The sequence below is a fragment of the Hyalella azteca genome, unplaced genomic scaffold (genome assembly GCF_000764305.2).
Source record: "Hyalella azteca isolate HAZT.00-mixed unplaced genomic scaffold, Hazt_2.0.2 contig2333, whole genome shotgun sequence".
NCBI lineage: Eukaryota > Metazoa > Arthropoda > Malacostraca > Amphipoda > Hyalellidae > Hyalella > Hyalella azteca.
Window position 1 is genome coordinate 9316 of NW_025932612.1, and position 15733 is coordinate 25048.

Below are 15733 nucleotides of genomic sequence, written 5' to 3' on the forward strand. Positions count from 1 at the left end.
CTATATATAAGAATTTCGTACAATTACCGGACAAATTGGCAACATTACCGGACATGGGTTAGAAAATCGGACAAAATCGAGTCCGGTTATATACCTTACAATTAGTTTGTACTTAAAAAACAGACAAGAAAATAAATGAACTACACTACCAGACATTCTAAAAAACGCCAACCTCGTTAGGTTAGGGTTAGAGTTAGGGTTAGGTGTGTATAAATCCCTTCTTTACGTTGCTTGACACCTTTCTACTAAGGTTAGGTCCAGCCAGGTTAGGTTCTTCTTACTTTTTTCACAATTTTACTTACGTCACTGGGCCAAAAATAAGCATAGTCCAGAACAAGTATCAAAGAACTGACGACGTTTCCGGCACCAGGACCCGATGAAATTCCGGCAGTGCTGTTGAAGAATTTTGTTGAAGCACTGAAGGCTCTGCCTCGATGACGGAGGGAATTCCTCGAAAGCCTCGATGACGGAGGGAATTATCAATAAGGGCCTCAAAGTGGGACTGATAACGCCAATTCACGAAGGAGGCCCGAGGGACAGACCCTAGACCCCAAAAGTGATCCATCATTTGTACTGATCACATGTGACATTGACCTCACATGTGATCAAGGTTTTTGAGAAGGTAGTGGCCAGGAGGCTTGTCCAGTATAGAGAAGAGGTAGACCTGTATAATCATTGACAACATGGTTTCCGACGAAATCGTTCCTGTTTGTCACAGTTACTGGAGCAATATCACCGCCTGGTGGCTCAGCTGGAGGAAGGAGCTGGCGTGGACGCAGTATACATGGACTTTGCTAAAGCTTTTAACAAAGTTGACCAAGGGGTGTTCTTCAGAAAGCTGAGGCTGTTTGGAGTAGGAGGAAGCTATTATAGTTGATCCACAACTTCCTTACAGATAGAGTACAAGCTGTTGCAATTGGAAACTCGAAATCGAGAAAAGCGAGGGTTAAAAGCGGAGTTCCACAGGGCTCAGTGCTTGGACCGATCCTCTTCCTCGTCCACACTGCCGATATCGACTCGGAGCTTACCCGCGCATCTACATCGTCATTTGCGGACAATATACAAGAGTACTGATGAAGATAGCAGATATCTAGACTGCGAGAGGTTACAGGATGACTTGTCGACAATCTACGATTGGACCCTAGTTAACGATATGCATTTCATTTTCAACGGCACCAAGTTTGAAGTACCGAGATACAAAGTCCGCACAGATACTGGGATTCTACATCGCTACTTGGCATCAGATGACACAGAAATTGAGAAGCAAGAGAGGCTAGGAAACGGACCGCGGCCGTGTACCGTTTAAGAGCGATCCGTCGCGCTTGAAAAGTGGACACTTCGTCGATGTTACGGAGATGATACGCGGGGGCCCCGTCCGTTCGTCTCGACCTTAATCCATTTCTATGCGCCAATGAAAAGCCTTTAATTTCTGACTGGGCTGACAGCGAAACGTCATAACATTTCACCATTCAGTAGCACGTCAGGTCAGCATGACGCTCCAACCTGAACCTAGCGTGTTATAAACAGCAAATAAATAAATAAAATTTTCATCTGTTTTTATTACAGTAATTCGATAGAACCGCAAAACATTTGCATTAAATTTTGCGAACGGAAATATGAGCATGGGTAATTTCACGTTAAAGAGCAATAATGCATGAAGTTTGATATGTCGGATCACCAAATAATTCACACTCTTTACATTTCCCCACCAATGTTGAAGGACTTTCTGAAAAAATTAAACAAAATCAGTTACTCAAGATGGACTCCAAGGGTTGCCTTATGCATTTTTGGCACAAATATTTTATTGTGACATTTACGGAACAGCCTGACTTGTTTAATTAATTGTTACTCGTTCGCGCAGGATGAAGCTGGTCCGTACATTCAGGTGGAGAGCGTGCAAGCTCTTCTGCGCGTGGCTGATATGGTGCTCCGTCTTGTACGCCGCCTTCAGGTACAAGCCGCACTTGTGGTTAGCTATACACCCTTTCTGATTCGGTTATTTTTTTCTTTTTCATCTGTTCATTTCTTCTGTATTTACGCTGTGTTTAATTCTGTTCATATGACCTAAATTAGCTAATCTAGTTATTTTATTAATAATCATATTTCCTCGGGTAATAATAACACGGTTTTCTAGTATATATTAATAATAATAAATCAGTTTTGCTAGTGTATATAGGTGCCTATATCGGGATCATTTTGTTATGAGTTGAGTACGTAGTTAGCTGCTCTCTTATTGCAGAAATTGTTCATGATCGTTGTCTTGATTTACAATTCATCACCTTTGTCGTGGTAGGATCACTCTAAATTACATGATTTGAAAATTAAATTTCATTGTGTTTACTCTGGTTGCCTAAACTAATTACTCTGATTCTAAATAAGCAAGTATTGCTAACAATCGATAGCCGTCGTCACTAAATATTCCGTCCAAAGGTGGTTCATTGTTGAAATTTAGTACAGCCAATGCGATGAAAAGCCTTGAATATAGCTGTAATTCCATTAATTTTGACGATCGATCTACTAAAGCAAATTTCATTTAGTTCGATTTTGACTGACACATTCAATGAAGGTACGTATACTCGCATTTCACTGCAATGAATGTCATAATGATCACCGCATACAAACGAAGATAATTAACGTGATATTGATTAATTCTTTATAAAGAAACCTGGTTTTCGTCATAATATTAGGCATATTCGTTATGTATTAGCTATACTAGACTTTAAAGTAGGGAGTAATGTAGTTGATTCCATTATTTCTATAACGCAACAGTCTCACATGCGACAAATTGGATGCCTTATTTTCTTCTCTCTTATATACACATTGTCAGGATTATTATCCTAACAAATATCCAGTTGCTCACTTAATACAATAAACGCACACAAGTAGGTACAGAACAGAAAATATATAGATAAAAGCCATTCACTTTAGCCTACGGAATTGGAACGATAACAAGTTATTTCAGAAGTGGGGGAAGGGTATGATTGAAATCTCTTCTATTTTCAGCGCCCTTTGCTTTACCGAGGGCGTTCCCAACAATATCATCAAGACAATTCGGCTCTGAGTACACAGCCACCCAATCACATCTAAGCACAATGCAACAATACATATAAACTAATGATGACCTAATACAAAAATGACCTAATTGTCACCGTGAACACAGGACACGTGCCGAAATTACCCATTCAGCCAGCAATGACTTTTATATCAGAACAAAATTTATTCTTGACATAGATATTAAACAGATATTAAATTTTACAGAACTGCTCATTGCTGACGTAATCACCTAGAACAACTTTTTACCTCTGGCCACCAAAACCCACAACTGAGACCTTGACACAAAGAGAAGAAAAATTAATTACCCAACGCAAATGTGCCCACATCGGCCCCTATACTTGCCAACCGTCATTATAGTTAGAACAACATTCCTTCTACAAAGAGTCATACACAACAACCAGGCATTTCATAACATCCACCAGCATACATCACACACACTCTCCAATGAGATTTCCTTAATAATACTCATGTCTACAAACCCAATTGAAGTACACATTCGTTCTTTCTGATACTTCCACCAAGCAAACAAAGAAGCTCAATCAACGCACCCAATACTCACATAACCCGACATCAGAAGAAATTGACGCACATTTATATATAGTGGGACAAAACATGTACGGACTTATTTGAAATGTCAGTTCTCACTATAACATAACTCATAACTCCCGAAATCAAGTCAACCCACAAAACATGCCAATAACATGTCCAATATACGGACACTCTTCAATTGAATATGTATTATAGGTAGTGGATTATATTTTCGGTAGGTGTTTGAGTTGTAGGATTTTGATGCCTTTGGTGACAAGAGTTTTCTGTTTTCAGTGTGCGCGAAGTTCTTAATTTAATGGTTATGCGCCGAAAACCTCCTGGGTGCATTCGGCTAAAGTTTCCACCGTTGTGCAGATGAGTGAGGTGTATGTTGTTGTTTACCTGGTTTGTAAGGTGTGGATATGTTTGGTGTTGTAGTCTTTGTTATCTGTATCATTCTATGTGAAAGTGTCTGGCCACGTACTGCTTGCTTAAGTTGGGTTCTTTCTGTTCAGGTGTGTCGTGTTGCGTATCGTTACGTGTGAGGTTTACAAGGCGTTGGGGCCTAGACTGCGTTTGAAGGGTTGACCAAAATTTTCAAGGGATTTGTTCGTTTTAGAAGTGCTCACGAGATCCTTTTATTTTTGAGTTTGGAGTTGCTTGTAAGATGGGAGTAGTTGGCGTCAATTGATAAGTTGTCTGTCAAGTATTAATGCTAGACCGTGTATGAGAACGTATCGAAGAGTGGCTTGATGTTTAATTGGTTTTTATTCTGTGGGTTTAATGCCGTTGGCTTTATGCCGGGAATATTGCACTGGATTACGGAGGTGATTAAAATTTATGTGGCGTTCTGTACGTGTTTTATCCAGTTGTCGATGTCTGCGTCAATTTCTATTGGTATGGGTCAGGTTGTGAAGATACTGTGTGTATAATGATGGTGTTCTTCTATAACAGGCAGTTTGTTCTATTAACTGATTTGCAGGGACTAATGGATTTTTTTTATGGGATTTTATGAAATGATAGCTATTATTGAAATGTGATCTGATGGTTTAATGGGTCCTGATGCATTAAAATTTCAGTTCTACTCCCATGCATCCCACCGATACCTGGCTATTTGTGCAGGTATTCTCGCACGACGAATTTCGGGCCCTCCTACACAGAGAGTGGTCGGCTTCTGCTGCAGAAAGTCAACACGACAGACGGCTCATCGTCAAAAATCTACAACTTAATTTTGGCAAAGCCCTTGGTTGACAACTCGCCTTCTCTACCCGACTCAGAATATGCCAAGATACTGCAGAGCGAAATTCCTAATTTGCCTATCAGGTACTGGCAGTCACTGAACAACAAATTTCCTGCCAAGAATGCCACATGTGCCATTTTCCCATCGCTCATTGATTTGCAATTTAATAATGTGTACTGGCAAACTTTGAAGACATCAAATGGAACTTTCCACCTCTACGGTGCTTACTACGATAACAGAACTCTTTTGGCTATGGAACCTGTTGTTAGGATGCTTGGTATGATTAATAGAATTGAGCCAACAGTGCAAACAATTTGCCAGTTGTGGTTTGATGGATTGGAGGCTCCTGTTTTTGCAGAGGTTTCTAAGTATCAGCTCGTTTGGGTAAAAGAGTGGGGGAATCACAAAAATGGACTTTTCCAGCCTTACTTGTGGTCTTGCAAAATTCCAGTTGACTATCGCCATCTTGTACCAGAATCAGTGTCACTCGTTGAAAAACCTTGCGACATGGCCGTCACTAACTTGATGGTAATTAACAACTTGCCTGAAGGCGGAAAAAAAGGTGAATTTGCGGTGTGCGTGAAGGGCCTTGATTTCCCGAAAGAAGATTTAAGTGTGAGACTCGTGGAGTGGTTCGAGACGCTGCGCCACCTCGGTGCCGAGAAAATATTTCTCTATGAACTGGAAGTTCATCCGAACATCACAAAAGTTTTGAATTACTACAAGAAATTGGGTTTGGTGGAGGTGACATCGATCACTCTACCGGGCTATCAACCTAACATCAAGGGAATTAGGCACATGTACTTGATGAAACGAATCACTAATAAATATCAAAACGAGTTAATTCCATACAATGACTGTCTGTATAAAAACATGAACAAGTTCAAGTTCATAGCTCTGCTTGACATTGACGAAATTATCATGCCAAAGGGAAGCAATATGCTATGGAAAGATCTAATGGAAAAAATAAAAGAAACGGCACAAGGACAAAACATCGAATATTCATCATACGACTTCCGCAATGTCTACTTTTTTGACACGCTGAAATCGAGAAACGCAGATCACGCACGCCCCAACGACATACCTCACTACATGCACATGTTTCAACACGTTTACCGAGCGATGAACCACACGCCACCTGGCCATTATATCAAGTGTTTTCATAATACAGAACGGGTGATGACTTTACATAACCATTATCCACTTGCTTGTATAGGTGGCGGTTGCTTATCTTACTCTGTTGACACCGACGACGCGCAACTTCAACACTACCGAGCGGACTGCGTAGCAGAACTCATGAGTAAGTGCGACGGTTTCAAGAATTTCAACGTGCGCGACGATGCGATCTTGAGGCACAAAGTCCCTATCATATCCAGAGTTATCGACAGCCTCAGTACTTTGGGGTTCTTCTAGTCAGAGGTTCATTCTATTTTAAGAACGGTTGCACCTATTCGCATAATATTGAATGCAAAGCACCATTTTGAGCACTTATGAACCTTCTGAATTTGTATCTCCATCTGAAACGAGTTTTTTCGCTATTGCTTTAGCTTTGTTTTTCAATTCAGTTTGTGGGGGGTGCGGGTTAAAAGCTTGAAATATCAGTGTCGATTGCTTGGTTTGCATTCTCGTTGTTCACCAAAATTTCCCTGCAGGTCTAGGGTTGGGTTTTTGCGTAACCAGCGGATGCGCTTTATTGCACAGTCAACATGGGGCCCAGGTGTACGGCTCAGTAGTGGCCTTACAGCTGCCATTAAGCTAAACCTCATCTTTAACCTATTCAGCCACTATAGGCATTCAGCTTTTACCGGGAATGGTTGTGTAGAGAATTGCGTTATGTTAATATCATATAACCAACGAGTGATATCTAGTGTTATTTTGGGGGGCTTAAATACTGATATGAAACTACTAAAATGTCAGGATGAAATAGTGCACATTGAGAATTGCCGGGTATTTATATTGTGAGGCCTTATCCTCGATTCCTGCTTCTAATTTCAGGTGTTAGATGAAATCGAAATCACTGATTAACTAGTGAAATTAACTCGTGAATTAACTCGACATATGTTGGGGCATAATGAGCTGAGATTTGGACTACACCAAGACATGCTGTCCTCTTAACGTTCCACTACATTCCACTACCTTCTTCTCGTATAAGATAAAGTAGCAACCTCAACCAGAGTGACACTGCCAACCTCAACCAGAGTGACACTGCCAACCTCAACCAGAGTGACACTACCAACCTCAACCAGAGTGACACTACCAACCGCTACCAGAGTGATGCTACCAACCTCAACCAGAGTGATACTACCAACTGCTACCAGAGCGAAACTACCAACCCCTACCAGAGTGATACTACTAACCTCTACCAGAGTGACACTGCCAACCTCAACCAAAGTGATACTACCAACCTCAACCAGAGTGATGCTACCAACCTCAACCAGAGTGATAGCCTACTTCCAACCTCAACCAGAGTGATGTTGCCAACCTCAACTAGAGTGATGCTGCCAACCTCAACCAGAGTGATACTGCCACCTCTACCAGAGTGATACTGCCAACTTCAACCAGAGTGATACTGCCACTTCAACCAGAGTGATACTGCCAACTTCAACCAGAGTGATACTGCCAAAGATCCGCAGTCAGATTTCAATCCCTGCGGGAAGGTTCACTTTCCGTGGCAGGACCAAGGCTGTTCAACGCCCTACCAAGGGATCTAAGAGAGGGGGGGTTCACCTTGGAGACCTTTAATAGACAACTAGACGTGTTCCTGAGCACAATCCCAGATCGACCTCCCCTGCAACACTACCAGCGGCGAGAAGCAAGCAACAGCATCGTGCATCAGGTGGCCCAAATGAGGGCAGATGAACGATAATCAGAGGCGGTGATCCATCGTGGCCTGGGACTTCTATGTCCCAAACAAATACTAAGGATACTATGGATACTAAGGATACCAACGTTAACCAGACATGAACTTCCAGCCTCACTTCAACTACAGTGTGGCTTTCGATCGCAACGACACTTATGCTCTCTATTTGATGACATTTTTCGAAGCATTTCATCAGTTAATTACTTTAAAATACACGTAGCTTGTTCCGATGAGTTCATTAGTATATTATTCTTATTTGTGTTATTTTAAAAAATTGTTTGGCAGGCACTACGTGAAATAAAATTTTAAGTTTTTTGAGGTAATCGAAGACTTTATAAAGTGAAATTTTTATGTTATTGGTTTATGTATTTATGTATTGTGTATTTTCATGTATGTATTTATGTATTGTGTATCTTCATCAGCGCTAAGACCGCCAGTTTTTCACCGCCAGTTTTTGCAGCCTCATGCTGGCTCTGCTGTATGGTATAGTTCGGAAGTAATAGTGAGATAAGTTGGACAATGGACACTCTACTAGTGCTACCGCTGCGTCGAACCATTGCAGAGCAAATAAATCAAGCGCGAATCAAATTAATGCTAGAGTTATTTTGTAGCGATGCGTTTTTCAAATCACGTCACGAGAAGTACGAATAGTCCCGAATCATGTCAAAAGTCTGCAGAGTCTCACATGTATTTTAGTGGGTTGTGTGTGCACATTGGTGTGCGTGCACATACGTTTTTGGACTACAAATTGAAGATCTTATTGTGTGATTTGTAATTTTAAGCGTCTGCTGGGTCAATTTTACATTAATTGTTTTATCTCACTTCCAGAGCGTTTCTGAAATCTTAATTTACTGAATTATCTATAGAAATGCTATTGCGTTAAAACTTTCCACACCTACAAAGACACAAAGCTTCAATTTGACACGCTCTTGGACGTCTTCCGCCACAATGTACGTGATGCTTCGCAAGACGAAAGAGTCGGTATTGGGACTTCTGCGGCGTCCGTGTAGCGGCAAGCATCTTGTTGCTCTAATAGGGGCGGCTGCACTTCTCATTTGGCTCGTGTTTTTGGTGGCTGGAGATTATCCAACATTGAGGTATAGATCAGAACCTAATGTACTGTACTTGGAGGAAGTTCCTGATGATGACGAAAATGGGACCAGGGGGATCGATGGTCTAGATAAGCCGGAACTTAAGATCAATCCAAAAACAAAATTAGATGTGGATGCCGATAGAGAAAATAACGACGCTGACTACAACTGGAGGAACCTTACCCCAGCCGAGATCAGTCGTTTGTCAGTACTCGGTCGGCGCATGTTCTTGAACGAAAATATTGGCGCTAAACAAGATAGAATTTTCACGATCCATATCTGGAATCATAAAAAATTTTCAGGTGAACTTGATGAACGATTTTTCAAAACAGGCTCTTCTAAGAAATTTGATCCATTTGAAGATTGTTCTGTGAATAACTGCAAAGTAACATCACCAGATGGTGACATCATGGCGGCCGACATCGTGCTTTTCCACATGCACCTTATCCCAGGTCCCCCAGTTAACGTACCAAGAGCCCCCGGACAGCTCTGGGCGTGGTTGGCTGACGAAAGTCCCTATCACGTAATGATGGTGTCGAGTGACCGCAACCTAAGCCATTTCAACGGGTTTTTCAACTGGTCGATGACCTACCGAATGGACTCAAGTGTGCCAACACCATACGGACGAACTGTTGCCCTGCCTAAAGAAAAGTATGTAGAGGCAATAGAAGATTTTTATAAATTGAAGACGAAAAATGTATCCTTGATGGGCTCTAATTGCGGAGGCAGTAACGGACGGTACAAGTACTTGGCCGAATTGCAGAAATACATCGAGATTGACGTGTACGGCGGGTGTGGGCCGCTCAAATGCGAGGGACATTTTTACACAAACTGCGACAAGTTGGACGATTATAAGTTCTACTTGGCGTTCGAAAACTCAAACTGCGACGACTACGTGACAGAGAAGGTGAGTTTTCGCTATTTTAAGTGATTCTTCTCGTATATCTTGGCTTACTGCATCACGCAAAACAATGAATGCTTCTTGTCGAACAAATAGTGTCACATTTTTTCCGCACTCACTCTTTGCTGGGCAAAATAGGTCAGGATGACCGACACAAAATCAAAGGAAGCGTAGCTTTTTGGACAATGTCTCACTCATTTCTGTGGGTGTGGAATGTGGCACGGCACTACACGATATGACACGACAAAGGAAAACTCCACACTGTTCATTGAGTGTTCGACGTTATTTTGCAGGCTTTCTTTTTATGATCTGATTCCTATTTTATTTATGATTCGTTTCGATCTAATGGTTTACTACATGAATGGCTCAAAGAGTTAATTGATGTTTTAATTGAGGGCAGGTTTGGTGGAACGCATTGAACAAGTCTGCTGTACCTGTGGTGATGGGGGCGCCTAAGCACAATTATCAGAAGCTGCTGCCCCCGAACTCTTTTATTCACGTCGATGACTTCAAAGGCCCCGAACACCTGGCACAACACCTACAGTAAGTGCATTTCTAGTTATAGATATTCTTCCTCATGTGAAAGTTATTTTTTTTAATTATAATACGTTATATTTGGAAATACTGAACGATTTTCACGGACAGCTCCATTTGAAGGAGCGCTTAGCGTTTCTTCAGGAGGACAGTCGTTAGTCGTGAACTTATGGCCTAAATGCAAGCTTGACGCCAGCGCAGGATTTGATGGAGGATCGCTTCAGGATATTACGTTGAATCGCTAACTCAAATTGATCAGTTCATCTCCATAAGCAAATTTTAGAGTTAGTTTATTTTACCTTCAATTGTATTACCACAGCTTGCTAGAAAAATTAGACGAATTAATCATGTAAATGCTTACCTACATATATTCAGTAATGAAACGCATCTGCAGTTATTATTGGACGCGACATCTAATTTACTAGTCAAATCCATTAGTTTAGTTGCAAATAAGGTAAAGAAAGGACCTAAAACATTGTCATGTAAAATTTATAGACATGACTGAAACATTTTCATTATCACCTGACCAGAAATTGGTATTTTAGAGCGCCGCTCAGTCTATCCTTGCGGAGTTCGTGAAATCTGCAACATTGGGTTAAAAGTCGAATGGAATAAATATAATCTACCAATTATCAATGATATAGTTGATTGGTGGATTCGAGAGTATGTTCCTGGTTAGATGCTTGTGTACATACACTGTATGTTTGATGAAGTTAGCTGGATCTGTAGGCGGGGGTAAGACGTTAAGTATTGAGAGATAGTAGCTGTATATGGAGTGCAGATGCGAGGAATTGGGTGCCTTTCATATCTAGGTGATCTTCTAGAAAGAAGACTTTGGTTTCTGCGTGAATGTGGCTGGATGGTGAGGTTTGGGTGCTTCCAAGTTCAGCTCTAAGTCTTGTCTTTTGTATGGTTTGTAGGTGGCTGTGAAGTGTGGGAGAGATTATGGATGCCCATGCTGGGCTGGCATAGCCCTTCACTGAGTGTATATATTGTTTGTACACTAGTGTGATGGTTTCTTGGCTCTGTCCGAATGTTGTTCCTGTGAGGGCTCTTAGTGTGTTTAGCCTGGGTCTGCATTGTGTTTTGATATTCTGTATTTATGGTCCGAAAGACATGAAAGTGTTGTAAGTGACACCTAGAACCTTGGTTTCATGTGTGTGTGAAATGATGGAGTTGTTTAGAGTGACTGTGGATCTGTGTTGATGCTTCTTTGTGTGGCTTGTCAGTATAGTGTACTTGTTGATTTAGTACTTTAGCTACTTTGAATCTGTTGCGTGCTAGCCAGGGAAAGCTATTTTGATTTTTTGTCCCCGATCATCGTGCTAGTCTGGGAAAATTTAATTCATAAGTCGCGGACTGACGATATCTGTAATTTGCTTCTCTATGATTAGTTTCCGAAGCTAAAACTCGTCTAAAATTATTGAAGAGAGACCTGCTGTGGAGTTTCTTTTTCGAGCCACGGTGAGCTTCGACAATGTTGTTTTTTCATCTGCAGGGCTATGCCAGTGCGCAACAGGTCTCACACATATTTACTGCCGGACTCGCGGCCGGCCTCGTGGCCAATCTCCAAATTGAATGACCTAGTAATATCTCCCGAACTAATTACCGCAGATCGATGGAACCTGGTACACGTATTCATTACAACCTAACGGTGATGTTTGGCCCGTGCAAATTTTTTCCATTTCACCTTCATTTGTGAATTATTCGGCAATTCGAGCCGAAATTTGCAGTGACCAAGAAATTTCTCTAAAACTGCAGACCATATTTGAACGAAACTTTGTATAAAAATTCCTAACCTCCCAACGGTGATGTTTAGCTCGAGACAATTTTCTTGATATTACCTTCGTTTGCGATTTTTTTTTCATTTCAACTTCATTCGTGAGATATACAGCAAAACGGGCCAAATTAAATTGGAAGTGACCTAGAAATTTCTTCCAAACTTTAGAACAGATTTGAACAAAACTTTGAGTATTTATTCCTACGTAACACCCTAACGGTGATGTTTAGCTCGTGACAATTTTTTCTATTTATCCTTCATTCGCGAGTTATACGGATACACGTAGAAATGGCAGGCATTTCTGAAACCGATTTTCAAATTTGCGTCGAGTGTGCAAACGCACCGTATAACTAGCAAACGAAGGCAAAATCGAAAAAAATTGTCACGAGCTAAACATCACCGTTGGGTGGTTAGAAATGTATAATCAATAATTCGTTCAATCCTGTTCAGTAGTTTACGGGGGTCCGCCATATTTATGGCACCGCATGTTTTTTTATTGGATGAGCTAGTAGCCAAGAATTACCTAAACAATTCTCAGACATATTTATTCAATATGACCACCCTTATTTTTAATGACGGCCTCCATTCTACGCGGGAAAGTTTCACAGGAGACACGCAGCATTTCTTGAGGGATCAAGTCCCATTCTCGTGTCAATTTAGACATTTTTTTCATTTTATTGTTTTTTTACAATTTTGCTAATGAAGGCTGGTATGTGACCCTGAATCCAGTTTTGGGTTAAGTTTGAGCCATGCGATGGGGCAGAGTCTTGTTGAAAACTTCATGGTGAGCCGTTGAAGTGTTTACGGGGCGTAGGTAGCAACACAGCTTCCAAAATGTCCGAAATGTATCGCTGAATGTTCAATTTCATTCCTGAGAGGACAAAAACGAGTGGAGACCTCCCAGTGGCGGTTACCGCGGCCCAAACCATCACGGACATGGGATTTTGACGTCGTGTTGCTTGCTGTTCTGGTTGCCACAGATCCATCCCAACTCCAAACTGTCATTTTGACGGTTAACGCTTTGTTTAATATCAAATTTTTTCTCGTCACTGAACATCAAGTTGGGCAGCGTGCCATCCTCAATGAGATCCAGAATGTGCTGGCATCTTTCGAGCCTCAAAATACTGACGTGAAATAAATATCATAACTGGCACCAGAAATTGACCCAAAATAACGTACTATGCGAATGAACTAGATGAAGAAGTTCATTCTCCCGCCACTAGCTGTTTCCAACCCCTACCCCTCCTCCCTCTCTCAAAACCCCCCCATGCACGGCCTGCTTAGCTGCTCTGTCAGCTCCCTGCCGGGCAATCCAAGTACCAGCGCTGCAACAGCGCAGAGTTCCGGCCCTGCCGAGCTGTATAGAATTTTGTCTATATATTAGCCATGGCGCAGCGCCGTTTTAGGGATAGATGGCCGGTTATAGTTTCACGGCTGCATCCTGCTAAAGCGCGACCAGCCCGGCTAAACCCGGCGCCGGTCTCGGCTCAAAATTTTAACTGGGTTCGTTTCTTTCCTTGACCAGGTCGATTGCATGTTTCACCAGTTTCCTTGAATTTTTTTACAACCTTCCACACAGTTTCAAGACTAATCTGGAGCTTTTTGCAATGACTTAATTACTCTCGCCCTTTTCATGAAGGGTTACATTTGCATTTCTATCTGCTGCCATAAGTAATAGTAAATTTAGACTTCTGCAATATAAAACTTAGACTTAGACTTAGACCTTAGACTTCTGCAATATAAAATATATGAATTAATTGATGATATTAGACTTCATTATAGAAAAAAAGTCTCCTAGAAACCACTTTTTTATATAGCAAACATCCGTTGCCATATATATGGCAGACCCTGTAGAAGAAATTTCTTGGTCACTGCAAGCTTCGGCCCAAATTACCGTATAATTCACGAATAAAGGTGAAATTGAAACAATTTTTACGAGCTAAACATCACCGTGAGGTCCTAATGAATACGTGTACCAAGTTTCATCGAGCTGCGTTCATCAGTTTTAAAAATATTCCTTAGTCACTAAATTTGGATATTGTCCGAGAGACCGGCCGCGATTCCGGCCGCTAGCCCGGCCGTAAATTTGTCCGACACATGTACGCGCAACCAGTATGTTAGTCGCTCACCAAGTTCACCAATGCATTTCAATATGAAAAATTTCGCAGTTCAGTACGGAACAAAACACCAATTGAACCCTCTTTCCTATCAACGTTAGTTGAACGAAAGTATGTGACATCTTTCAATGGCGTACTCAGTCTAGACTTCCGCTTCACCTCTCTTATCCGATGGTTGCTATACTTTGTGTTTTCATTTCAGGTACCTTTTAGACCATCCTGCCGAGTACCAGAAGTACCACTTCTGGAGGAGACGGTACCGGGTACTCAACGAGCACGGGTTCTTCCAGTCTCCCGTGTACCACATGTGCAGACTCTGCGAGGCTCTCAACTACAACGATAAGACTGACCAGCGAGCCGACTTGGAGCATTTCTTCGACAGCAGCGAGCACTGTTACGCTGTAAAGAAAAGAGATTAAATAATATTTGGAGCCATCCTTCGACAGTAACGAGCACTGTTACGCTGTGCAGAAAAGTGATTAAAACTCCAACATTGAGAGTAATCTCTTTCGTGCTTAGTCGTTTTTCGGGAATAATAATATTTAAACCGTGTTTCATTGTATATATTAATTGTTGGATAAAACTGCGTCCCATGCTCGGTTTCTTCTTAAGCCCCGTCCACACGCTCAAACTTATCGTCAGTCTTGATTTGACGACAAGACGGAGCGTGTGGACGCTCAAAGTTTGACGTTTTGTATGACGGGTGGGCGGAGTTTGAGGTTTGACAAACCTGGAAAAGACGGACGTGCGAGACCATTGGGCTCATGCAAGATTGACGATAAGTTTGAGCGTGTGGACGGGCGATCGATTAGTTGGTCAAACTTTTACTCTATCTCAGTCTATATTGATGTTGAGAACTGTGACATTGTTCCTCGCTAGCTTTAGTTTTTCATATCCGAGGACAGGATATCCGACACTGGTTTCACGATTTCTTTTGGCGAGTTTATCGAGTTATATCGTAGCTTCCCATGTTTATGGTAAATTCAATCAAAAAGCAACAGTGACATGAACAAGAGAGCACTGGACTATGCGGCATTTATTGCTAAGTAAAAAGAAGTTGATCATACAGCAAACAAAGGCTTTTTAACGAAGAAAATAAACTCTTTATCGAAAATAATGTTGGAGAGGATTCATGTGCCCAGTCTATTTCTGGAGGATTAAAGTCACCAACGATTAACGTATGCGACCTGCTGAAAGTCATGATTGGTAGAAGACTGTTCAGCACTATCAGGGGAACTTTTGGGTGATCTATACTGGACACCTATAAGGAGGCTATCCCTGCTTTTTAAAGAAAGCTCACACCACACTGATTCTCTAGCTGATTGGTGCTCTGCTGATAACTTAACTTGTTGGGCCCCATAAAAGGTTCTAACCCACAGACCTACACCTCTACTACACTGCTCTTCTTTTAAATTATGAAAGCAATCACAACCTGGCAACTGAAATTCAACTGGTAAAATTTTCCCCCCGTGATTTTTGGGGAGTGTCTCTGTAATACAAATAATGTCTATACACTCGTTTCCGATCACAGTTAACAGTTCATTTCTTTTGTTCAAAACGGAATCAGAGTTCGTGTAGAAACATTTCAAAACTTTTTGTGCACTTCCATCTTGATGTATGAATAAACT

The 15733-nt window shown here is 41.5% G+C and overlaps 2 protein-coding genes across 2 annotated transcripts; both read left to right on the top strand.

Moving 5' to 3' along the window:
* Positions 1-463: 463 nt before the first annotated feature.
* LOC108669282 lies at positions 464-6265 on the top strand. Its single transcript, XM_018156587.2, has 4 exons — positions 464-496; positions 719-853; positions 1862-1995; positions 4705-6265. The coding sequence occupies exons 1-4, from the start codon at positions 464-466 to the stop codon at positions 6233-6235; spliced, it is 1833 nt and encodes a 610-aa protein (XP_018012076.2). The 3' UTR covers positions 6236-6265.
* A 2250-nt stretch (positions 6266-8515) lies between these two features.
* On the top strand, positions 8516-14711 carry LOC108669286 (4-galactosyl-N-acetylglucosaminide 3-alpha-L-fucosyltransferase FUT6). Its single transcript, XM_018156592.2, has 3 exons — positions 8516-9680; positions 10075-10217; positions 14308-14711. The coding sequence occupies exons 1-3, from the start codon at positions 8631-8633 to the stop codon at positions 14522-14524; spliced, it is 1410 nt and encodes a 469-aa protein (XP_018012081.1). The 5' UTR covers positions 8516-8630; the 3' UTR covers positions 14525-14711.
* The last annotated feature ends 1022 nt before the right edge of the window (positions 14712-15733 follow it).